Below are 25,768 nucleotides of genomic sequence, written 5' to 3' on the forward strand. Positions count from 1 at the left end.
CATTAGATAGAGACAGGTATGTGTCGCAGGAACCCAAGCTGCAGGGAAGAACACCTGATCCCATCCTGGAGCCTCTGACATGCTGTGTTTTCTCTTCACTCTTCCTGTCTTCTCTTTCTTACTATTTTGTCTCATGTAGGGTCTGGTAAAAAGTCACAAAGACCAGGGTTCAAATCTAATCTCAATCATGAATTGCCCTAGTGAGTTACTTGGCAAATCTTTTCTATCCTGAGCAACAATGAATTCATGATTATGAATATCACACTTGCCTATAGTGGCTATCATGTGGGTTTCTAAAAACCACAACCCTGATTTACCTCCAAGGCCTGGCAAAAACTCAGTGCACAGTAGGCAATCAATAAATACTAGCTCCCCTTTCACCAGTTTTCCTCAGGCCTCCAGACACTGATCCACCATTCTGTCCCTGAGTCCTCTCCTAGTGCCAGGACACTCTGCCAGCCACTCCTTTCCCCTGCCTGCTGACGGGCCAGGTGCTCCCTCCCTCCTTCCTCCTCCCTCCCCTGGGCCCTGCTCCCTGCCCTCCTGGGCAGCCAGGGCAGCAAGGACGGCGCCAAGGGAGCTACCCCATGGACAGGGCCCCACAGAGACACCACCGAACATCTCGGGGTAAGAGGCCCTAGAGCCTTGCAGACAGGTGGAAAGAACTGCCAGGAGGGGTGGGGTGGAAAGAGACTGGGAAAGAATTGGGGAGAAGAGGGGAGCACAGAGGAGAGATGGACTGGCAGAGAGGAGCAGCAAGCTGGGGTAGGACGAGTCTTTACATAAACTGCGGGGTTGGGGGGAGGGGGAGAGGAAAGGAAGAGGGGCTGAGGTGGTAACAGGAGGAGACTTAGGAGAACAGAGAAGGCAAGAAGGAAGTGACAGGTTGGAGTGGGGGCAAGAGGGAGGAGCCGTGTTAGGGAGGTGAGAACAAGAGGATGGGAATGGGGCTGGCTCCCAGGTATGAGCAGCCCCTCCCTGCCACAGGACCCTGGGCAGCAGTGGCTGAAAGGGCAACCCTCTCCACCTTCCTGTTCATTCACCAGTGGATTACCCTACCCTGTCTGCTTATATGGTACAGAGGGTGGAGGGGGTGGGGTGCAATTGTATCCTGCCAGCTGCTCCATCCCAGCAGCCCTACACTTGCCCCCAAGCTGGTCCAGGCATGGGAGTTTTACCACATGCAGAGTGTGAGGCACCTGTGGAGCACAGGAAGGACCCCAATGAACAGTCCCTGGCTCCAGGCTCTACCGATGGAGTGAGGAGGGATGTCTCAGAACAGGGCACCCCGCCCTCCCATGCTGGTTACCTGGGGAAGCTAGAGAGAGTGAGTGACAGAACTACCAGCTTCCAGGGCCAATGAGGAGAGTGCTCCCACACAAGACTGCTCTGAAATGCAAAGCTGGAAGCTGGCAAGGGTGCCAGGAGAAAACTGAGTAGGGCCAGACAGGATTAGCAGGGAGGTGGGCATGGCATGAAGTCACACTTCCCCTCCTCCATCCCAGGGAACCAGGCTACCAGGTCCCATTTACCACCGTGGCAATGAAATGTCCGAAGCCTGGCTGCAGGGTGCATCTCCTGGTAGAGGGACAGGGAGGGAGGGACAGGGTATGTGTGCCAGTCTTGGACAGCAGAAGGCAAAAAGTAACAGAACTGAGTCAAAGGTTAGGGACATTACAGGCAAGGCTAATGGGCTTTCTGCAACAAAAGACTGGCCCTAGGCACTGTGTGGACATAGGAAATGTCTCTTTTTGCCAAGGGCTCCCTCTCTAGGTGTTTCCCAAATACTGACTGCATGTTGCCTTCATCCCTTGTAACTGTGTAGTAGCCAAGGCTCTGCCCTCAGCAGCTGCTCCCCTGGACAACAGAGCACTTTTGCAAACCTCCACACTGTGCTTCTTACTGCCTAATCTCCACCCAGACCCAGCCACGAAGCAGAGCAACAAGGAAAAGGGATCTTCCCTCTATAGGCTTGTGGGCCAGTGAAGCCCACAGTGGTGGCCAGAGAGGGTCGGTCTACAACTCTCCCCTCCTTGTCTTCCTCTTCTACCATCCTCCCCATCTGTTCCCAGCCTCACACCTCTGCAACTCCCTCATGCTTCCTGGTGCAAATAAGCAACCAAAAGATTGCATTCCCACAATGATTGGACTCTGGGTGCAGAATATTTGTGTACTTCAAATGCATCAGATACTACAGGGTTCTTGCTGTTCCCCAGAGCAACAAGCTGAACAAGACAGATAGAGGCTCTGCCTCCAAATGGGCTTCCAATCTAGAAGGGACCATGGCACACCTAGGGCAGTTGGCTGTTACGTCAAGTGCCAGGAAACAATGCACAGTGCTGACTGAATAAACCCCAGGGCAGGGCAGAGGGCATGGGGTAGCTGCCCCAGAGAAAAAGAGACATCTGGGACCTAGCTAAATGAAGGCGTGTGGGAGGTAGGCAGAGTGGCATGGGGAAGTCCTGGAGGCAGAGAGGAGCTAGGCACCTTCAGGACCTGGAAGAGGGCCAGTGTGGCCAAAGAACAGAGTGATGAGCACTGCCAAGGGGGCCCACCTTCTCCTCAGAGGCTAGGCAGTGCTGGGGGGAAATGAGGTAGGGTGGAACCCAGTAACTAGGGGAGTCTTTCGCCCACCCTGTACATCGTCAACTGTTAAATGACCTTTCCTTCTCTTCTCCTTACAGAGCTACCGGCTGCAAAGAAGACCCATACCTGTGAGTAGGGGTTTGAGCCAAGAAGGTGGTACTGGGTATGGTGAAACAGTTCAAGAGGCATTAGTAAAAGAAAGACCCAGAACTGGAAGGGGCAGGTTGAGACTGCAAGGCCCAAGAGATGAGGGCCAAAGGAAAAGACCTGTAGGCCAGGACAAGGAGGGACAAAAAAAGAAGCCCGAAGAGTGTTGAGTAAGAAGCAGTGGAAAGAAAAGGGGAACTGTGAAAAGAGGAGGGCAGAGGACTGGACAGAGGCTCGAGTTGCTGGGCCTGGGCAGGGAGGCCACACCAGCCTCGGAACCCAGCAGCCACAATGGGAGGCCTGGGAGCGTGCCCAAGACTTTGTGGTGGCAGAGTCAGGTTTGGTGTTCATTTCTGTGGTTAACACATTCTGAGATGTGAGAAAGCCTACAGCGTGGCTCTGCAGGAGCTAGAGAGCAGGAAAACCTTGCCTCTGTAAGAAAGAACAGACTGGGACACTGTGTCTTGAGGTCCTGAAATCCTCAGACTACAGTGTGTCAGGAAGAGATTAGAGTTCCAAAAGGACTTCCCACTTGCAAGTAAGCATCTTGTCTCAGGCCTTTGCAGCACCCCAAATCCAGCCACAGAGAGAGGGACTATTCCCCTTCAAACTGTGTCTATTCCACCAAAGTCCTGCCCAGTGGGGTCAGGCACAGCCTCAGCAGCTTGTGGGCACTCAGGAAAAGACTTACACACAATCATTAAGCTGATGATGATGATCTCATCAACAGAGGTCACCTCCACTCCTCCATAACATACTCTTCCATTGTCCACCAGTTCCTCCCACTGCCAAAGCCATCTACAGTCTTCCTGGTCCAGCATCCCTCCTCCCTGAGCTTGGGGCTGGCTAGGATGCTCCATCCTCCTGTGGGGTCAGGGGTGCTTGGCTCAGCATAATCCTGATCAGCTTCAGGTGCCGCTAGCCACAGGGCCCCACGGAAATGCTGAGCAGGTCCCTGGGAGGAAAGCGAGTCAGAATGATGCTTGCAAGCTGGGGGAGGGGACCAGGGACCACACTGGTGGGGGAGAAGGGGAGCTTTTGGAGCAGTGGAAACTGGGAGAGACCAAGCCAAGCCTTCACACCTGCCTCCTGTCCTTTTAGCCCCCACCGTGAGTGTCTTCCTCCTCCTCAGGCTGGTGGCCCTCACCAGTCCAATGCCCAACTTCCAAGCTAGCAGAGGCAGCCTTTTAATGGCTGCGGAGCTAAGGGATCCAGCAAGATTGAAGATGTTTCAAGGGGGTTGGCTCAGATGTTGAGATCCACTCCCCAAACTCCAAGCCAAGAAAATAAACACTGCCTCCCAAGTGACATAACCTCAAGAAAGGGGTCCAAGCTGAGAAACCTAGGGGCACACCCAGGCTCCAAGAGGGAGCCTAATGATTAAGAGGCCAGAAAAGAAACCTCCAAGGCTGAGGTACCCCCACAGAGCAGATTAGAAAACAAAGGGGCCCATCAATTAGAAACCTCACCCCAATAAAATCAGCAGAGAAACTCGAGTGCCAAGAGACTGGCCGATCTGAGACACCCTCAAAAGCAAAGTTGAACCAGAGATACCCTCTTGTCCCTCAAGTGGATCTGAGGTCCCTCTGCCTGGCCTTGAATTCTTACTACCTGTGTGACCTTGAGCAGGTTACTTAACCTCTCTGTGTCTTGCCTTACTTGTCTTTGGGATGGTAGCTACTACATAAGGCATTTTGTGGGGAGTATGAAATACATGCAGAACCGAGTCATTCCCAACACTGAATTAAGCACGGCTGTTACAAGGATGAAGATGGTGCTGGCCACTGTCTGAGTTCCGGTCTAGCAGTCTTGCTCCTGAAGGACCAACCCATCCTACAGAGTCCTGGGCATTTGCCTAATGATTCTGCCACTGTCATTTTCCTCAGCCCAGGATAGCATCATGTGTGCCAAAGAAATGTGAGTGTGGTAAGGGGTCAGCAGCCTCCTGGTTGCACCACGATGGATATGGCTGATGACAGTCCGCAGGGTCTCAGTGCCACAAGACACCACCCAAGACAGATAGCCTGTGACTTACCTCTGGAACATCCCTACCCCTGGTGTCACCTGGGCCTGGGGTACTCAGGAAGAGGGGATTTCGAGCCTGGCCTCTGCCCATGAGCTCCACGAAGCTCCCCAGCTAGAACTGCCCTGGCGAGTGGAAACAGCTTTTACCGTGGCTGTGGCTGTGGTTTTGGAATTTTCCAACGCCCCCTGTGATTGGCTGCCCCGCCCCTCACACCCTGCCCCAGACCCAGATTGGCCACGTGGGGTGCCTGTCATCATACCCAGTGAACCCCTGGGGGCTGGGGGGGCTGTCACTTGGCCACCTGTGTGGTGCAGAGTTTAAACCCCCCTGCCCAGAAACACTGGGGGAGAGCTTTGTGCAGATCTGCGGGCTGAGGCACCGCTGAGAGGGCTTCACCCCACCTCCACTGCCAGCTGTGCGCTGTCCTGGGCTACTCTACTGAGGAGGACGGGGAGCCAAGGCCGCCAAGCCTAGGCTCAGTCATGAGAAGTAAGTGAATGGGGCGACCTGGTTGTGGGGGAGCCTGGGTCCTGCCACCATCCCTAGGTCCGATGAACAGGAGGGGTGTGTTGCAGTGTACCCTCACAGGGTGTGTCCCAGTCAAGGTCAAGATCTTCTGGGAGATGGGTGGAGTCCCCAGGGAGTTTCTCTCCCCAAGCAGCTTCCTTGGCAGCCAATGGTAAAGGAATTGTTAAGGAGTTCCTGACATGAGTTCTGGGAAGACTGAGCTTGCCCAAAGTGTTCAGCCCCTTGATTCACAAAAGAGACCAAGACTCAAGAGGGGAGTGCGGTACCCAAGAGCTCACGGCTGGGGCCTGAGAGCTGGCAGAGGCCGGTGGCTATCAGGAGCCTCAGCTTACATTCCTAGCTCATAGTGAAGAGTTTCTGTTTGTGCCTCCAACCACAGGCGCTGCTGGCCCCTGAAGCAGGAGTGTCAGCAGGCAGTGGGGGTCAGGACTTATCATGAAGGCCTCAGAACCTCCAGACACTCTGACCAACCCCCTCACCCCCAAACACACACACACACACACACACACACACACTCAAACACCAGGACATGATGGCTAAGTTCAGTCCAGGCAGTGAGTAGTGTGTGTGTGTGTGTGTTTGTGTGTGTGTGTGTGTGTGTGTGTGTGTGTGTGTGTGTGTTTGTGTGTGCAGCTGCAGGTGCCTTCAGGTGGGCTGCCCATCCAAGGCAAGTAGAGATGTGGCAGAAAGCCTTCTGTTTGGAACCATGGACTGACAGCTGCTGGGCAGAGGTCTGGCCCTTTTGCCTTCCAGCTGAGCCATGTGGGCAAATCAGATCATCCTCCATGTCCATGTAAGGGAAGCCAGAGGACCTCTCAAAGTCCAGGGTAAATGAGGAAGAAGGAAGCCCGGCGCCCTAACGCCTGTAGCCTGAGGCCCGAGGCAGCCTCAGTTTTAGCCTGGGGTCTTTCCACAAGCCGCAGAAGAGAGACCATAGTGGGTCCTGGAAAGACCCATGGACTGCAAGTCTAATGAGCAGGTTCTGGCACAGGGTCACATGAGGCAAGCCACTGAGCTCTAGTCTCTGACCCCAAAACAAATGAGCTGACTTTAGCAACGAAGCCAAGAATGGGAGTCTCCCAGTTCTAAGAGCCTAGGACCAAAGAGAGGTCCCTTTTTCCCTAATGAGGCACCCCCAGAGGTGAAACAGAACCTACTCCCACAGCATGCTAGGAAGGCAGATCAATCAAGTTGGGAATGCCACTTGCATGCATAGGATGGAGCGTGCATGGAGCCTTCCTGGAGCAGGAAGATGGGAGAACACCCAAAAGTCCTGACAATGGGAGTCGGAGCTGCGGGTTCTTTTTTGGCTTCTCCTCAACAGCAAAAGCTGGCAGACTGGATTTCACAGAAACAGCCCCAGGCCAGCCCTGAGCTTCCACGTTTCTGCATACTTCATGCCCAAGCAGAGAGCAGAAGTCCCCAGCAGTGGCTGAGGGAGACACTTGGGTGGCTCTGCATTTTACACACACACACAGAAATACATCCTGCTGATTGCCAGTTATCACCAAATTCGGAGAGCCAGAGCAGACAGGACTTGGGACCATGACACACCAAAGAGAGAGGCCAGAGAAGCAAGGAACAGAAGGAGCCTAGGAAATAAAGAGAGTTTTAAGGTCAAGGGGAAAGGTAGTGTCCAAATGGAGGAATACCAGGAGAGCCATAGAGTAAGAAGTCCAGAGACCACTGGGCACACAGGCCATAAGGTACAGACACGGGTGAGATGGTAAAGAAATGTGGCAGACTGGAGGGTGCCTCAGAGTGAAACGCACACCCCCCCCACCTTTAAACTCCCCTCCCCAGCCAACAGTGTATGCCCCAGCTATCTCACTGTTAGGAGCTGCTCAGTGTGGAATAGGCAGTCAGGAGGTCTAGGAAAGGGAGGTGTCTGTCTGTTTTTCCTCCTTGAATCCAGCCAGTGATAAAGCAGGGCAGTGGGCCACAAAGAACTTCAAGTCCCCAGTGTGTGTGTGTGTGTGTGTGTGTGAATACAAGTACCACGGGAGTGGCAACATTTGGTAGGCAATTCCTTCCTTAGAGTTCTGGGGATCGAACGCATGTCATCAGGCTTCTGTGGCTATCACTTTTACCCACTGAGCCATCTCATGGGCCTTATTTGGTTTTGTTTTGCTTCCTTGCTTATTTGTGACAAAGTCTCATAGAGCTCAGGCTGGCCTTGGACTCCACGTACAGCTGTGAACTCCTGACTTGCCTGCCTGTGTGCCGCCTGGGCTTGCTCCTTCCCTGTATCACCCCTGTACCCTTCTCTTTTCCTTTCTTCCCATTTCTACCCAAAATCCCAACTGCCTCAAGGTACTAGAATGTGAAGACCTTCAATCTGTCCCACTGCAAGGAAAATGTGTATTGACAACTGCTCACCCACCCCTCCCCTGCCTCTGTACTGCTTGCTGACTCAAACCATCAGGGACAGGGACTTTCCCCATGCTGAGCGCTCTCTAAGGAAGACAGCCTGGGGTCTCGCTCCTGTCCCCATGAATGCTTCCTGGGGTCTAATCTCCACTCCTGCTGTGATGACACAGCCTCTTCCCTGAGACTCCAAAGCTCAAAAGGAGTGGATATTTCTATTGGGAGCAGAACAGTAATAAGACCAGGTCTTTCTGGTCTGCTTCCCTTCCAGATGCAGCCGGCAGTGGCCAGGGGCAGGGCCGCAGCTCTGGAGGCAGGGGAGGCTGCTGAGTATGGCTCCCACTCCTGAGAGCTTCCTCCTGGTGATTCATCCCCTCCCCCATCCTCAGCTTGTTTTCTTAGAGTTCTTTTATTTCCCCTCCTTTCTCCTGTCCCAGACTGTGGGGGTGGTGGGGGCAATAAGAGGGGGTTTCTAGTGGCTGGCTGGCTTTCATGGCTTTGCAAAACCTGTCTCTCCGTCGCCCACCTGAGTTTCAGCGTCACTAGTTTTTCAGTTCTGGGATCAGGTATGTCAGTAGAAAATTCTCATGAGGGCTTGCCTGGGCTGGGGATGTGCCCACCAGGTAGGTCCCTAGTTCCTGGCCCTCTGGTGGCATCCACCACCTTGGCTTCCAGCAGAAACTGGAGGAACTGAGAGCTAAGAAAAGAGGGAGGCCGAGGACAGGCTGGGCTACACAGCTCCGCTGCCTGGAGCTGTGGTCTCAGTGAAGAGATAGGGGCCTAAACTGAGAGATGCGTGCCTTTTCTCATCCAGCCGTTCATTCGTTGCTTCAAAGAAAGGCCTAACGAGGGGTAACCTAGTCAATTCCCTAAAGGAGCTGTGGACTTCCAGAGGAGCCCTGCTGGGGTGCACAAGTGGTCTGTAGGCATCCCATCCTCTAAGGGGATACAGCTTAATGACTGAGGACTCCAGCTCCAGTTACCAAGACCTGGATATAAACTCCTTGTTTGCCTTTTTTTGGCTGTATAGACTGAGTCACTCTCTAGGACCTCAGTTGTTTGATCTGTAAAATGGGGACAATATTAATGGACTCTACAGAACTATTGTGATCATTAAAAGTATATGCAAAAAATCCTAAGGACAAGGTGATGCTCCAGCATTGATGCTATACAATTTTGGCAACTGGAGTTCAATCTCTGGAACCCATGTGAAGGTGAAAGGAGAGAACTGACTCCACAGTTTCCCTCTGACCTCATGCGTGAGCTGTGGCATGTGTGCCCACGTGTATAGCATGTACACACTCAGTATTTTTTAAGAAGAAAGCTGAGTGTGGTGGTTCACACCTATAATCCTAGCACTCAGGAGGCTGAAGGAGGAGGATCTTGCATTCCGGGCCAGCCTGAGTACACAGTGAGACCCTGCTTTGGGGGAAGAGGGGAGCAGTGGGACAGCTTAGCAGGTAAAGGTACTTGCTGTCAAGTTTGATAACGTAACTTCAATCCCGGGCCCATATGGAAGAAAGAGAGTATCAACCCTTAGAAGCTGTCCTCTGACCTCCACGCATGTTCACGATGGCATGTGGCTATGTATACGCACAATTAATAAATAAACGTAAAAAATATTTTAAAAAAAACTCAAAGTTAGGGAAATAGATGCTTGTTTTATGAGCATGAGACCTTGAGTTCTGTCCCCAGCACGGTACACACACACACACACACACACACACACACAGTAAGCATGATGTACACTAAGAATTCAGGTAGTGTTTACATCTTTCTTTGTTATTTCTCCTTACTCCGTATCGGTTGGAAAGCAGGAGAAGGACAGGAGATAGAGCCCTAGTGCGCCTCTGCCTGAACCATTCCTTCTCTGCAACTGGAGCTTCTGGAGGGAGACTCCCACCCTGGGCTGCAGCCCCTCTCTGTTCCTGCCACTTCCTCTCTGTGGCTAGGCACCTGGTCAGGACCCAGGGCCCAGGTCTGGATAGAGTTAAAAGCACTATCAATGAATCTTGCAGCTGTGAGCAGGGTGAGATGAGAGGAGGTGGGAGGCTGAGGTGGCTTGCCTCTACCGTATTTCTCCTCGTAGGAGGCTCTGAGGTGCTCCCTGGAGAGCTTTTCAGGGCTGAAGCAATCCAAAGGAGAGTCACTTTTGCCTTCTAGGGCTGTGTCATAATCACACGCTTTACATTACATTGGTGGAGAAGCTGCAGGATAAGCTTCGTGAGCTGGCATGTATAAGGAATGGGCTTTGGAAGAGATCATCAGATTTACGTTGATGGTTGGGAGGAGCAGCCTGGCACAAAAGCAGTGAGGGGGACTAAAACCTTTCTGTTCTAAATATAGTCCCAAGGCAGAGCCATCAGCCTAAAGCTCATTAAAGTACAGACTCTCCAAGCCCCACTCCGGCTGCTTGAACAAAGACTTGGATTTATCTAGTTTTGTGTACTGGGCCGCGGAACCCAGAACATTGGGCATACCAGGCAAGCCCTCCACTACTGGGCGACATCTGCAGCGCAAGGTCCTGCATTATAGCAAGACCCTGGCCTCTCTCTCTCTCTCTTAATGCAAAAGGCTACGTTGTTTCTAGATCGTTGCTACCCTGCACCCGGCATTTCTCCTTTAGTGAGAATAGAATGGGGGTTTGGTGGTCCTTTTTGAAACAGGGTCTCAAACTCATGGCAACCCTTCTTCCCCTGCTTTCTGAGTGTTGAGATTTCCCAACTCGAGGGTCTTTTTTCCATGATAACTTTCAGGAGAAAGGTACACTGAAGGAACATCAGGTAGGACAAAAATCCTAAGAAAGCGTATCAACAGTTTGGCTGCTGTGGGAGCCATGGGGCTGGGACTGGCTTGGAGGCTCCTGACCTTTGATTGGCTCCAGTTCCTGGCACCACTGGGCCCTGAGATGGTAAGTTCCTGGCAGACAAGGCTCCCAGGCAACAGTCTGAGTAATCCTGTGATTACTCAGCAACCCCTCCCCAAGCAAGGTTCCCATCGCCTGCTGGTCAGGGACTGGCTCACCCTGTGAGGCTTAAAGGTTTGCAGTGGAAGGTCTCAGCTCCTTTCACCACCTCCCTGCCAGCCTTCCCCCCCCTTCTTCCCCAAGACACACTTGTGAGCACACACACACACACACAATGGTACTTTCTTTGATATTTAAGTTTTTAGAGTGATGGTACTGAAGGGAGTGGAGGTGTAGGAGAAGGAAGCTTAGAGAAAGACAAGAAGCCTGTTCTTGAGGAGACACAGGTTGAGCACAGGACCAGGACACAGAAGAGGTTTTCTTTTGTTTCTGTTGTCTCTCCGTTGCTATATCTGACTATTTCCCCACGGTCCTGAACCTCTTAGTCTCTTTAGCTCATTTGGCTAGGGAGTCTAACACAGAGAGCTCAGATTCCATGTGCTTATCTCATTGGGGACCACTGCCTTGGACTAGCTATGGGGAGATAAAAGGAGGGGCTGGGCTAGGGTCCAAGGCTCTCACAGCCCCCAAATCTTCCAGTTCTTAACTGGACACATCTTATAAGACAGCAGGGTCTTAGTCACTTTGTGGTAAGGTTCCTGGGCTAGGAACAACAGTGGGTCAGGCATGGGACAGGAGGTGTGACTGGGGTCATCCATGCGGTCAGTGTACACACGCATGCGGATGTGGCTCTTGGAGAAGGGAAGAGGTAGGGAGGCCTGTGGTTGCCTGCTGGGCCAGGGCCTGAGTTCCCACTGTGGCTTGGCCTAATCTCCCTACCACCTGCTTTTCTGGGTGACCTAGGTTGGTTCCCCCCTGCCCCCGGTTTTAGGGCTGCTAAAGAGAGATACACACCGAGTAAAGAGTTGGAGGTTGGGTAGGGGCAAAGCCTACAGATCCAAGCGTTTTTGCCAGCCTGTCATGCCCATGGGTTTGCTTTATCTCAGACGGTAATAACCGGCCTCGTCGTTTCCTGCCCCTCCTGAACTGTCTTTATTGATGCTGTGTGACCTACACAGCAGGCAACTCCTGCTCTCATTTGCTGCCAAGGGACTGAGGCAGAGAGTGCTGTGACTGGAAGTGTGCGTGCCCCCACACTTTCCACCGCTCTTCCAGGCACCCAGGTCCCCTCTTGTTCTCCCCCCCCCCCCAAGCATTTAAACCAGCTTGTAACTTACAGGAAACAATCTGAAAAGAGAGCTTGACGTCTGGCGGCCACAGCTTTCTGCGCAGTTGGCGGGTGGCGAGTATGTCTGGGGGAGGACAAAGAACTGAGTTTTAATGGGAAGATTTCAGGCGTGCGTGTGGCAGTCCCTTGAAGAGGCAGCTACCTAGTCTGGCCTGGATCTAGGCTGGCTTGAGAAGATCGTGGTTTAAGGAGGATGGGATATTTTGGGAAGCGGTGGACAAATCGTGGTCTGCCTCTCACCCTCACGTCAGCAGACCTGTGTGCTTTTGGTTTTTGACACGTGTCTCACATAGCCCAGGCTAGCCTTGAACTTACTATGAAGCCGGGGTAATCTAGAACTCCAGTCCTCTGGCCTGCACCTCTTAAATGCTGGAATTACAGGAATGTACAGCCCCACCCAGCTAGCAGGGTCACAAGTGACCGGGCACCAGGCCAAGTCTGGAAGTGAGATCACATAGGAGTGAATTTGCTTCCTATGAGGCACTTCCTCTTTCCCTAAGGTAGGAGACATCACAGATGAGAAGGGGCTGTTACTCTGGACCATTTTTCTGGCCTGCTCCAGCTCTATCCTCTCCACTCAGGGAAAGCTGAAGGCCAGTCAGTGATGGTGAAAAGACACACACACATATACACTTACACATGCACACACATACACACATAAACAACTATACACACATATACACAAAGTCATGCATACACACACTGACACACACATGCACACTCATTCACATATACACACACTCCATACACATATACACACACTTATGCATGCACACACATACACCACACACACACACACACAGGAGTTTTTAGATGTGATGCTGGAAATATCTGGATCGGATGGGACTTCAGCAAGCTTCACCGAGCTGCTGCTCCTTCTCTCCCCATATCCTCAAGAGCTGCAGATTGAACCTAGGGCCTCATGCATACTGCTCTACTACAGAGCTAGGTCCCCAGGCCTTCCAGTTCTTTTTTATATTTTTGTTTGGTTGGTTGGTTGGTTTTTCAAGACAGGGTTTCTCTGTGTAGCAGTCCTGGAACTCACTCTGTAAACCAAGCTGGCTCACACTCCTAGGCATCCACCTGCCTCTGCCTTCTGAATACTGAGATTAAAGGTGTGAGCTTTAATCTCACCTTGCCTGGCTCGTCTTGTTCCCTTTTAAGGAAGGACTGGAAGAAGGCCTCTTGATGCCCCTTGAAATGCTGCAGAAAGCTGACAGGGATGAGACAGAAGAAAGGAAATCAACCCAGGACCAGCAGCAGCCACAGCAGAGAATGATCAGGCAGCCTTACCATGAGTTCAGTGGAAGCAAAAACTTTAGTTTTTTGTTTGTTTCATCTTGGTTTTTCAAGACATGGCTTCTTTGCATAGTCCTGGCTGTCCTGGAACTCAGTCTGTAGACCAGGCTGGCCTCAAAGTCACTGAGATCCACCTGCTTCTGCCTTCTGGGTGGATGAAAGGCCTGTACCACCACCACCTGTTGAAAAACTTGGGCTTTAATGGCCAAGAAGCGAGCTCCACTCAACAAATGTGCAAATGTGCCACCAATCCACTGGCCACAAGTTTTTTTCTTGAGACAGGATCTCACTATGTAGCCCTGGCTAGCCTGGATCTTTATCTGTAGACCAGGCCAGCCGTGAACTCACAGTGATCTGCCTGCCTCTGCCTCCCTAGAACTGGGATCAAAAGTATGTGGCATCATGCCTAACAATCCACTTACACTTTTCGTCTGTAAACACACATACACACACACACACACACACACACACACACCTCCAAACATGTCAAAAGGCTCTGCACAGAACACATAATGGACCAGTCAGGATAGTGGGGTTGTAGACCTGGCACTCAAGCAAACTAGCTGTTTGAGCCTGAGCCAACTAGTTCTTTTATGGAGGGAATAGGTGAATGGGGTAGGCTTTAATCTCAGCCAGTTTTAACAGTTGTGCTCTGTGCTCACACTAATGGACACAGATATTTTTGTATATCCTCTTACTCACTTATACACAGAGAACTACTTTGTATTTGGTTCTGGGGCCAAGAGTCTGTGTGGGCTCTTGGACAGACAGCAAAGCTGGGTGGAGCCGTTCTCCAGGCTCCATCTCTGTTTCTTCCTGGCCTGTCTGTATCCCACTGTACTGGTCTCCCTCAGTTCCTGACCCTGTATGGCCTTCTCTCTCTTCCAGGAGTGACTGACATCTGTCTAGTGCCCACTGGCTTGCTGTACCTCATCTTCCTGGCATGCCCCATACTCTGTTCATGGGATCCAAACCTCAGTGGGGGGCAGGAGGCACAAAGGAAGCCCCTGGGGAGGGAAGCAGGTGTTATGAAGCAATGAGGACTCCTCTGGCCCTGCACAGGATGGGAGGGGGCACTGGAGATGTGAAGGGCTGAGCAGGTGGCCTCTTTGCAGCTGCTTTCTGTCTCCACAAAAGCTTGATACAACTCCCAGCTGCTTCGTGAACAAAGTGCAGCCTCCTCAGACCCTTCGCTGAAAAGCTATTATCGCTTTACTTCCCCTTCCATGATGCAAGAGGGCATGTTGGAGCTCACTGAAGAAGTGGCGGGAGCACCATGCCCCTGTGTCTGCAGCCCAGGTTCATGGTAGTGGAATCCAGAACAATATTCTGAGCTAACTTCTCTTTCTCCCTTTCAGCACAAATTGAAGTGATCCCTTGCAAGATCTGTGGGGACAAGTCATCAGGGATCCACTATGGGGTTATCACCTGTGAGGGGTGCAAGGTGAGTTGCAGGCATTCGTCTGCAGACACGCACTTGGCTGTTTCAGTGGTCTCTGTTTCATGGTCCCTTGGGTCATGGACAGGACGGAGGAGGAGCATCTAGTCTAGATGTGGGAAAGTGAGCACAGGGTCAGTCACAATTATATGGTGGAGGTTCTGGGACTTTGGTGCCTTTCCAGGTGTAGAAAGTCCTGAGGCCAGTGCACATAGATTGGAGGTCCTGGGGACCACCTTGAGCTCAGCATGGGTGGCCACAAACAGTCTCTCCTCCCCAGGGCTTCTTCCGCCGTAGCCAGCAATGTAACGTGGCCTACTCCTGTACCCGTCAGCAGAACTGCCCCATCGACCGAAACAGCCGCAACCGATGCCAGCACTGCCGCCTGCAGAAGTGCCTGGCTTTGGGCATGTCCCGAGACGGTGAGGATGCTCCGCCCCCCCCAAGAGTCCCTGTCCCTCTAGAGCCATCCCAGCTCTTGCCAGACAGAGCTGGCCTGCAAAAACCCCCTACCAGGGGCCTCTCGCCGTTCTTCCACCACAGCCCTTTGTCCCACCATTGTTGAGGGTCTCCAGGCCCCTCAGAGTCTCAACTCCAGGCTCTGCTCCAGAAAATCCTTCCCAACATCCTGTCACTCTTGTCTCTTCTTCCTCCAATGAATTCTCTTCATCCTGCCTTCTCCTGGCCTAGTTCCCATCTAGTCCCCACATTGTTACCTCCTTCCCTGTCACCCAAGTTCAGCTCCATCTCCCTCTCAAGCCCTGTGTGACCATCCTCGGACATGGGATTGTAGCTAGGAACGCCATCAGAATTGGCTTGAGAATGATCCAGAAGGTGTGGATAGAGTGTGGTGTTCCTAGGGCGTTATCCACCCTCCTCACCCACCATCTTCACCACAGAAGGAGCCCTGGGTGGAGTGGGGGGCATGAGGTGAGGAGGAGCCAGAAGGATCCTGTCAGCACTTTTCTGTGCTCAAAATAACAAAGCGAAAGGAAACATGCAGGGGTGCAAAGGGGCAGGCGGGGCGAAGGGCTGTGCCCCCACACCTGGGAGGGGTTGGGGGAGCGAAAGGGCAGGAAAGAGAGAGCAGAAGAGGATGTTCAGAAACAAGCCACGGAGCCTGGGTTGGGCTGTGGTGAGTATCTAGGTCACCAGGGAGCCTGCAGGCCTGACCACAGGGAAACCTGTGTTCGCAGCCCTTCTCTTCCTCTAGCCCTCCCAGACAGGCAAGCTGACCCCAATACAGCCTAAGGTCCCCTATTCGACCCCCACCTCAGCCTAGTCTCAGGAGACTAGAATCCCCGGCCCAAGCTCTTTGCTTGAGTTCTGTCACTATTAGCTTATAGTTTAGAACTGAAAAGACTTTGCTAGGAGATGGAAATGCCAGTGAGATCCATCCTAAAGGGAACATAACCAAGCACAGGAGGAGCCTGGAGCTTAAGCTCCCAAAAGTAAAGTTCATACATGGAGCTGGAGAAATAGAGCTTGGGGTCTGATTTGTGTGCCTGTTGACCCGGCCTGTGCTATGTTCTCTTGCCTTCTGTACTGATTCCTGAACTTTCTTCAGCTGTCAAGTTCGGCCGAATGTCCAAGAAGCAGAGGGACAGTCTGCATGCAGAAGTGCAAAAACAACTGCAACAGCAGCAGCAGCAACAGGAACAAGCGGCCAAGACTCCTCCAGTAGGGGGTCATGGAGCAGATACACTTACGTACACTTTAGGGCTCCCAGATGGGCAGCTACCACTGGGTGCTTCACCTGACCTGCCTGAGGCCTCTGCTTGTCCCCCTGGCCTACTGAGAGCCTCGGGCTCTGGGCCACCATATTCCAACACCTTGGCCAAAACAGAGGTCCAAGGGGCCTCCTGCCACCTTGAGTACAGTCCAGAGCGAGGCAAAGCTGAAGGCAGAGATGGCATCTATAGCACAGACAGACAGCTTACTCCTGGAAGACGTGGAATTCGTTTTGAGGAATCCAGGCATCCTAAGCTTGGGGAACCAGAACAGGGTCCAGACAGCCACTGCAGTCCCAGTTTCTGCTCTGCCCCAGAGGCACCGTATACCTCTCTGACAGACATAGGTGAGCACCTGGGAAGGGTGAGGGTGGGGAAAATGAGGGAAGAATTCCCCAGCATCCCTTGTAACCAAACATCAGTCCTAAGGAATTGGGAGATCCTGGGCCAAGGACCAAAGAGAGGAAGCTGAGCAGGGTAGGCCAAGCAGAGGGCCCCTTTATGAAAGTCAGGGTGAGAACCCGCTGAGATCTGGCTGCATCTCCCTCTTCTGGCCCCAGAGTACCTGGTACAGAATGTCTGCAAGTCCTATCGAGAGACGTGCCAGCTGCGATTGGAGGACCTTCTACGACAGCGCACCAACCTCTTCTCAAGGGAGGAGGTGACCAGCTACCAGAGAAAGGTGAGGGCAAGAGACCTGAGGGGGGGGATCACTCCACCACCACTGGAAGAGCCCAGAGATGGCCGCTCACACAGGTAGAGAGGATATCATGGATGGGTTGGTCAATAGGTGTGTCTGTCTGTGTCCTAGCAGCTAAATGAGTGTTTTCATAGCTCCTGCTTATTGAATGTTTACCTAGCTGGCGGCCTGCCTCCCCTCCCACCCCACCACACTGCCTTTTACCCCCCATTAGTAACTGACACCAATCAGTACCGAGGGCCGTTTGTTGGATGCCCTTTCGCATCAGAAATTGTAATTGAAGCTTTGATGATAGATGTCCAACCTGCAGCCTGTGAGCTAAAATTCACTAAAGATGGTGAGGAATGTGGCCCAATGCAAAATCACGAGGGGTTTTTGTTTGTTTGTTTGTTTTGTTTTGTTTTAGAGACAGGGTTTCTCTGTGTATCCCTGGCTATCCTGGAACTCACTCAATGGATCAGGCTGGCCTCAAACTCAGAGATCTACCTATCCCTGCCTCCCAAGTGCTGGGACTAAAGGTGTGTTCTCCACACCCAGCTTTAAAACGTGATATTGAAAACAACAAACAAACAAAACTTGATTCCCAGGCATAAATTTTGTAGATAACCATATCATATCACAATGCCAAAGGTTAGGCAGACCTGTGAAATCATCCTCAGCCCTTCTAACAACTGGCCTCAGAGACTAGTGTTGACACTGAGGTAGAGGTACTCAGGATCAGTGATAGGGCCAAAGTCAAGTTCAAACCTGAGGGCTCTACAGTGTCTGCCGTCCCTTCTGTCACACTCTGACAATGGCAGCTGCTCTGAAAGCTGCTGGCACTTCACATTTGCCTCTCTCAGTTACTGAGACCTTCTTCAGTGGGAGCAGCAATAGCAGTGTGTACATTGTTTGCAGGTGAAACCGTATCTTGTACGGTTTCCCTTTCTTCACAGCAGCTATCGCCGGAAAGCCATCACCTCCTATCTGGAGCCACTCTGTAGGAGTCTGGGAATTTCTCTAGCAACTTTTTCTCTCCCATAGCAGAATCCTAAAATCTAGCACTGAATGGGTTTCTTGAGAGACCAGGTTATCAGGGAAAAGGGAGCTTGGAGTTAAGAAATAAGTTGTTTTCATCCCTTGTGTATTTCTCCAGGTTTTCTTATGCTGAGCTGGGATGGGAGTAGGGGGGGAGGGATCAGTAGGTAGAACCTACTGACAGGAATTGACCCTGAGTACATTTGTGCTAATAGGCTTCAGTGTTAGAAACATGGAAATGTAGAATTCACATACCCAGTTTGCGGGGTGCAGGGACTTGGGAGGATCACAGGTCTCCTCCTCTGTCCCTGCAGTCGATGTGGGAGATGTGGGAGCGCTGTGCCCACCACCTCACTGAGGCCATTCAGTACGTGGTGGAGTTTGCTAAGCGGCTCTCGGGCTTCATGGAGCTCTGCCAGAATGACCAGATCATACTACTGAAAGCAGGTGCCCTGGGTGAACAGGCTGGGGGATGGGGTGGGAATAGATGCAAAGCAAGCCTGGGAGGCAGAGCCAGGACCAAGTGGAGGGAGGTGGCCTAAGGAAGCCAGGACACCGAGGAAGTGAGTCCCTAGCTCTGCTTGACACTGCCTACTCATCTCTCTCCCCTTATCCAGGAGCAATGGAAGTCGTGCTGGTCAGAATGTGCCGGGCTTACAATGCCAACAATCATACGGTCTTTTTTGAAGGCAAATATGGTGGCGTGGAGCTGTTCCGAGCCTTGGGTGAGGGACAGGGGCAAATGAGAAGTTCCTGGTGCCAGGCCTATGCAGGGTTGATGGTCCCCTGGCTATAAACACCTGAAGGGCGGTGTCCTTGGGGACCAGCTACCGTGCTTAATCTCTTCAATTCCACCCCGGCAGGCTGCAGCGAGCTCATCAGCTCCATTTTCGACTTTTCCCAGTTGCTCAGTACCTTGTGTTTTACTGAGGATGAGATTGCCCTCTACACGGCCCTCGTTCTCATCAATGCCAGTAAGTGTGGCTGCGCATGGGAGAGGGTGCTCTGGTGGCTGGGACACAGCTGCTAATGGAGGCCTGCAGAGGTGGCTAGATCTGGGAAGTTGCTTGAAATGGCAAAATGAGCTCTGCTCAATAAAGTATCCAGATGAACCTTAACACAGGGCAAGGGCAGCACACATGGGGCAGCAGGGAGAAGGGAGGTTGGAGGAAAATGAGCCACTTTCCCAACAGATGTTAACCTACTGGTCAGTATATAGCAACAACTCCTCTGGAATCACCTGGGGAGCTTTAAGAACTGATTGAGTAGCGGAGAGGGCATGGTGGCACATGCCTTTGATCCCAGCACTCAGGAAGCAGAGGCAGGTGGATCTCTGAGTTCGGGGCCATCCTGGGAGCGAGGACTACACAGTGAACACTGTCTCAAAAAAACAAAACAAAACAACAACAACAACAGAAACTGATTGAGTGTCTGGGTCCCACTTCCAGATTCTGTTTAATTCACCCAGGCTGCACCTAAAATCTTAATAACCACCTCCAGATTGAGCCATTAAGATGGGGAATTGGTGTGATATCATTAGAGACAGAATGCCTGCAGCAGTGGTAGGGTTCTGGGTGTCACCTCCACTGGACTAGAGTGGCTGGGCCAAGCCCACTGAACACAATATCCAGAGGACCTAGGGAGGTGGGTCTGCTGCTTTAGGTCTGTTACTTAGCCACTCTTGTTGGAATGGGGACGCTCTCTTCCCCATTTTTACATCCATGACAGAAATCTACTGCCTGACATTGAATGAGCTATGTGAAAGACCAGGTGACCAGGGACAAGGTAACCTTGGACTTAGAAGGTTAACAATCCCCACCCTTTCATCTCTGCCTGGTTTCCCTAGTAGTTATCCAGACAGGCCCAGAGTCCCATAGATTGCTGTTATCAAACCAACGTGCACACAAGTGCATGTGTGTGTGTGTGTGTGTGTGTGTGCGTGCGCGCGCGCACGCCAATGAATACACACACACACACACACACTCACTCAGCTGAGAGACCCTCTCCAAAAAAATACATGACACCATTTTGCTGGGCACAACTGTCTGTTGTTTCTGGTTCACTCTGGTCACATCCCTTCCTTCAGACCGTCCTGGGCTCCAAGAGAAAAGGAGAGTGGAGCATCTGCAGTACAATCTGGAGCTGGCCTTCCATCACCACCTCTGCAAGACTCATCGCCAAGGCCTCCTAGCCAAGGTAGGAGCAGCCCACAGGGCAGAAAGACTAGGCCCAATGCCAGTTCTGTGACTTGAGGCCCAGGGTCTTCAGGAGCAGAGGAGGGAGTGCTGCAGTGCTGTGCTGTGTCAGTGTTTGCAACAGCAGTGGGGCCTGCCGGAGCATCTGTTTCCATGTACGAAGAGATGGAAAGTTAGCCAGGAGTTGTAAGGGACCTCCAGGGAACAATTCAGTTTAATATAGCCGACACTTACCCAGCACCTGCTTACACAAGGCACTGTGGAAAGATACAGAGATGCAGTTCTTGTCCCCAATAAGATATTTTAATCTGGTATGAAGAGACTTGCGTATCTTCTGATATAATGCTAACATGGAGTAGGATGCATGATACTTTACTATTTTAACTTTGAGGTTAACAGAGTGCTTTGGATGGTATGTCTCTTATCCTTATGGCAACCCAGCTATAACAGGATGGTTGTTAAAATCTTCCTGTAGCAATAAAGTGATTTCAGTTACAGGTACTAATTGATAACACAAGTCTTAATCCCAATGTTCTTTTGACAATATTCTTGGGGCCCCTGATTTATTATTATAAAAGCTCTTGGAAGCACGGCATGGTGGTGTGTGACTGTAATACTAGAACTCAAGAGGCAGAAGGAAGCAAGAGGAACAGAGTTCAAGGTCATCCTCAGCTCCAGCCTGAGCTACATGAAACCCCCCTCTAAAAATTGGGGGGTGGTTTTGGAAAAATATTTATGATGGTGTAGACAGGGGCTCAAGATAATTTAAGGAACTGGTGAGATGGCTCAGTGTGTAAAGGCACTTGCCGCAAAGAATAGCATGATGACCTGAGTTTCATCCCTGAGATCTACATGATGAAAGCAAAAATCTAAGTCCTGCAAGTTGACCTTTGACCTCCATACACGAGTGTGTACACACAAGCACACACACAAATTAAAAATGTAAAAATTCTCAAAATTTTGAGGGTACAGGGAGTAAAATGTAAAGGCTTCCTTTAAAAGATATGAAGCGAGAAAATGAGGCCATGAAAGTTACAGGTTTTAACAAACATTCATGAGGAAGAGCAGGGATCCAGGTTTAGGGAATGGAATTAATGGAACTCTAAGGAAGCCAATAGTACATAGAGGGAAGATAGCTTTTGGCACTCGCGTGTGTGTGTGGGTGTGGGTGTGGGAGGGGGTGTGGGGGTGGCTGTGTGGTCATGTACATGTGGGTACATATGCAGAAGAGGTCGGATAACCTCAGGTGTCATTCCTTTGGTGGTGCCACCTTTTTATATTTTTCATTCACTCATTAATTCATTTTGAGACAGAGTCTCACACTGGCCTGGCCTGTGATTAACCCAGGACTACTAAGAGCCCCCAGAGATTTGCCTATCTTCACATCTCAAATGTTGAGATTATAAACATACTATCTTGACAGGCTTTCTCTTTCTCTCTCTCCCTCTCTTCCTCTCTTTGTGTCTCTCTCTCTTTCTTTTTCCCTTTTTTTGGTTTTTGTTTTGTTTTCTTTTTCCGAGAAAGGGTTTTTCTGTGTAGCCTTGACTGACCTTGAACTCAAAGAGAGGCCTGCCTCTGCCTCCCAAGTACTGGAATCAAAGTCTTGGGCCATCATGCCCAGCTTTCACCTGGTTTTCTTTAAATGGGTTCTGGAATCTGCATTCAGGTCCTTATGCTTGAAGGCCAGCACTTTATTGACTGGGCTGTCTCCTCAGCCCTCATGGCACTTTTGTAAATGTGAGGTCAGAAGCTAGGGTAGACCAGTGAAGAAGGAGGTAGGCCTGAAAACTGTTAGAGGAACAGCAGCAGGGAAACTTTCCGTGCCATAGGAAGAGTGAAAGCTTTGCTTCTAGGCAATGGGGAGCCCCAAAGACTAGAGCAATGCTGTCTTTAGAGCTGTCCCTAGGGAAGTTATTGCCCAAACTTATTGTGTAAAGGACCCATCTATGCAATCATTTGCTTAGGTCCTTGTTACACACAATCCTCACACTAGAACTGAGATATAGAAATTACCTCAGTCTCTCCCTGAGGAATGTAAACTTGAATCTGCAACAAAATGGATTTAAAGAGGGAGAGACAGAGACTGGGAATGCAAATGTGCTTGGATTCACTTTGGTGTGTTTTGTATTATTTTTTTGAGGCATGGTCTCATGGAGCCAAGGCTAGCCTTGAACTCATAATCCTACTGCCTCTACCTCCCGAGTGCCAAGATTACAGACATGTACCACCATGCCCAGCAGGATCCACTTTCAAAATACATCACAGCTTCCATGATATACTCCCCAGCTATTGGCCACAACTGGATTATTAAACTCTTAACTCAACTTTCCACTCCATCTTTGTCTGCCATATCAGGGCCACACAGCTCTCACCCAGTATCCACCCTGGCCATTTTAAGAAGACAAGCCTATCGCCTGCCTCTTCTGTTCTCCAGCCTCCCATGGTTGCCAAAATTCAACTCTAGAGTCTGTGTTATAGTCATCTGGACCATGATGGACCCTGTCCTCTCCCTCACCTGACTTTGCACCACCCTTTTGTCTTTCCTACTCTGACCACACTGTTTCTTTGCTAATCCTTAAACATACCATGCCTGGTCCCATCTCCCTTGGGGCCTCTTGTACCTGCTGTTGTCTCCTGTCATTTCCAATTGTTTATTCATGCCTTCATTCAGGAGACATTTTCCCTTAAACAATTACACAACAGGAGAAGGACTCCATCCGTCATGCTGCTTTAGTATTAGATAAAGTTGTATGCTGCTTACCAACAGGAGTGTGTTCTAAGAAATGTGTCTACTAATCATTTCACCTCATTCTGCACCACAGGCTAGCCTTATACAGATGAGCACAGCTACGCTATCACTTCCCCTTTAACCTTATGGGACAGTGTGGTTTGAGGTTCACAATTCCCCAAAAAGTTGCTAGGCAGCACGTAACTGTTTATGACTCCCCCTGGCTACTGTATATTAACTATGCACACTTACTAAAAGTACATTTTTTATTCACTGATGTTACATCAAAGCTCATGAGTGCCTCATCTAGATTTATCAAGTTTCTCAACAAATATCTTTTGAAGAAAAAAGAAACTATTGTAGTAACCCAGGCAAGCGCAAAGTGCTAAAACAAAAAAAACATAACAAATTCAAGAGATGTAAGGGAGTCATCCTGCTGCCTACTTTTCTCTGTTACCTTTCTAGGTAACTAAACTAAGAAGGGGGAGATGTTTTTAAGTTTTAACAATGAGGTATTTTTGAGTCTTGCCTTATTATGCTATAAATTGCATAGGAAAGATGGTGTCTGGAGTCTTTGTCCCTGCCTCTTTGTCCCGTGGGCTCCTGCTCCTTTCTTCCTTTGGCTGAAGGCTGACTGGACTGATTTACTACTTGCAACGTTTGGGTACCTGCTTAGAAACTGTTTAGTTCAAACAAGCAATTGTTGAGCATCCGTGCCAGCATTATAACAGGAGCAGAAACTACATAGTAAGAAAAAGACAGACAGACCTTATCTAAGTACATGTGGGCCAGGAAGGCAAACAGGATCCTTTTTCTACAGTGTAGCAAGTCCTACACAGAAGGAAGCCTACAAGAAGGGCTTTAACCCAGTGAGGGAGTAGGGGGGGTATTCTCAGAAGAGATAACATTTGCAGAGTGAAAGAGAGTTAGAAAGATACTCCAGCTGAGGAAACAACATGAACCACGGTGAAGAGCCATGGGAACAAAGTCAGTTCAGGGTAGGCAGAGCCATTTTTGCCACCATTCAAGAGGGTCCTTGTTCCAAGATAGGCATAGTGCTGCAGTTATAGAAATGACTTTCAAAACTGAACTCAGGAAAAGGTCACCTGTCTCACACCAGTTCCAACTTACCTTCGGTTTCCAGACACACATCTAAGCAGTGAGATGGGCTGCTCCAGTGGGGTTAATTGGGACAGAGCAGCAGGGAGGTCATCTAGCTCAGTATCAGCAAGAAGATGTGTTTGCTCTGTAAGCACTGAAGTACTGATCCTCATTACCTCCTAACCCATCCCCAGCTGCCACCCAAAGGGAAGCTCCGGAGCCTGTGCAGCCAACATGTGGAAAAGCTGCAGATCTTCCAGCACCTCCACCCCATCGTGGTCCAAGCCACCTTCCCTCCACTCTATAAGGAACTCTTCAGCACTGATGTTGAGTCCCCGGAGGGCCTATCCAAGTGACCTGGAGGAAGGACAGCTTTCTACTTCCTTCAGCCTGCTGGCCCATCTCCCTGGCCTCCACTCTCCCAGCCTTTCCCTTTCTGCACTCTCTGGAGGGTGATATCCCTAGGAGTAAGCAAATACTAAGACTGGTTTTCTGCCCTGAGGCTTGCCTGGCAGTCCAACAGTGGCAGGTGATGGAGAAAAGGCTTGCTTTGTTTGATTTCCCATAAGTTCCACCCTGGTTTCTGGAAGATATGGGATAGATAGGATATAAAGACCTATTAAAAACAAACCAACATACAGAGGGATAAATCCAGGTACCCGGGATGAATTCAACTCTAGGCTCAAAAGTAACACCTGTCCTTTGAATACCTCATTGAATTTTCCCATGGGCTCCGGCTGGGGGAGATGGACCTAGCTCAGAGACTAGTGGCAAGCACCCAGAAGGACCTGTATGTATATAACAAGAATCCAGATCCTTGAGATTTTTCTGCCTTCCTTTCTTCTTCTTAGTTCCATAATGTTGTTGGCTACCCTGCCCTTTTTCTGGGACCTAAAATACCTGGATATGTAAAGAATGAGGATGGGATGGAGATGAAGGCCAGATGACTGTTTCATGGGGCTTGGGTGTGGAGAGAGAAAACAATGGCAGCCAAGAACATCGATGGCGTGAACCTCTTGTGTACACCTGTAAAGCCAACTTTGCTAGCGGTCTAATCAGATACACACATTCACACACAGGTGGAGCACACAGCGGCTCTGCCTCCAGCGATGAAGCTCTGTCACATCCACACACAGACAGAGTACACAGAGCCTCTGCATGGGGTAACGAAATTCTGTAAACACTTTTCCTCTGATACAATTTCTTCCTTGAGGTCGCAGCTCTGAGAAACCTAAGAGCCTTAAGGAAGAGTTCCAGTCCATACAGGGTACCATCCCAGCTCCAGCTGTATGCTGTCCCATAAACTGTCCCTACGAGAAGCAGAGGACTGGACGCTGACCATCCGAAATCCAAGAAGCAGCACCTGGGAGGACGCACTTGACTTTAGTCTCCACAGGTCTCTCTTTGTGAGGAAGGAGGGCAGGACCATGCCCTGCTCTGTGCCTGTGTGCTGCTGACTCCAGCATGACTGGGAACAGGGCAGGGACCTGCTCTCCATGATCTTCCTCAGAATTTCTCTCAGCTTTGTAAAAGCCAGACTCCCCTAGGAGGGGTAAGCAGGTGATGAGGGGGGGAGAATTTGTTTTTCCTCCCTGGGAAAGGATGTAGCCAGGCAAACATAAACCCCAGCTTGTGCCATTCTTTATAAAATGATTTTAAAGGCTGGAAGTGTGCTGTGCATGTGTGCTTGTGCAAGGGTGCAGGACAGACACGTAGGGCGGTGACAGACTTGGTGCGACTGCCTGGGATACA

The 25,768-nt window shown here is 50.7% G+C and overlaps 1 protein-coding gene across 1 annotated transcript; it reads left to right on the forward strand.

Annotated features, from left to right (window-relative positions):
* The first annotated feature begins 476 nt into the window (after nucleotides 1-476).
* Rorc (RAR related orphan receptor C) lies at nucleotides 477-25,684 on the forward strand. Its single transcript, XM_021663424.2, has 11 exons — nucleotides 477-627; nucleotides 2,685-2,714; nucleotides 14,466-14,551; nucleotides 14,826-14,967; nucleotides 16,113-16,622; nucleotides 16,836-16,957; nucleotides 18,307-18,439; nucleotides 18,610-18,717; nucleotides 18,856-18,966; nucleotides 20,079-20,188; nucleotides 24,211-25,684. Exons 1-11 carry the CDS (start codon nucleotides 588-590, stop codon nucleotides 24,370-24,372), a joined length of 1,554 nt encoding a protein of 517 aa, XP_021519099.1. The 5' UTR covers nucleotides 477-587; the 3' UTR covers nucleotides 24,373-25,684.
* Nucleotides 25,685-25,768: the final 84 nt, after the last annotated feature.

The sequence above is a fragment of the Meriones unguiculatus genome, chromosome 10 (assembly GCF_030254825.1).
Source record: "Meriones unguiculatus strain TT.TT164.6M chromosome 10, Bangor_MerUng_6.1, whole genome shotgun sequence".
Lineage (NCBI taxonomy): Eukaryota > Metazoa > Chordata > Mammalia > Rodentia > Muridae > Meriones > Meriones unguiculatus.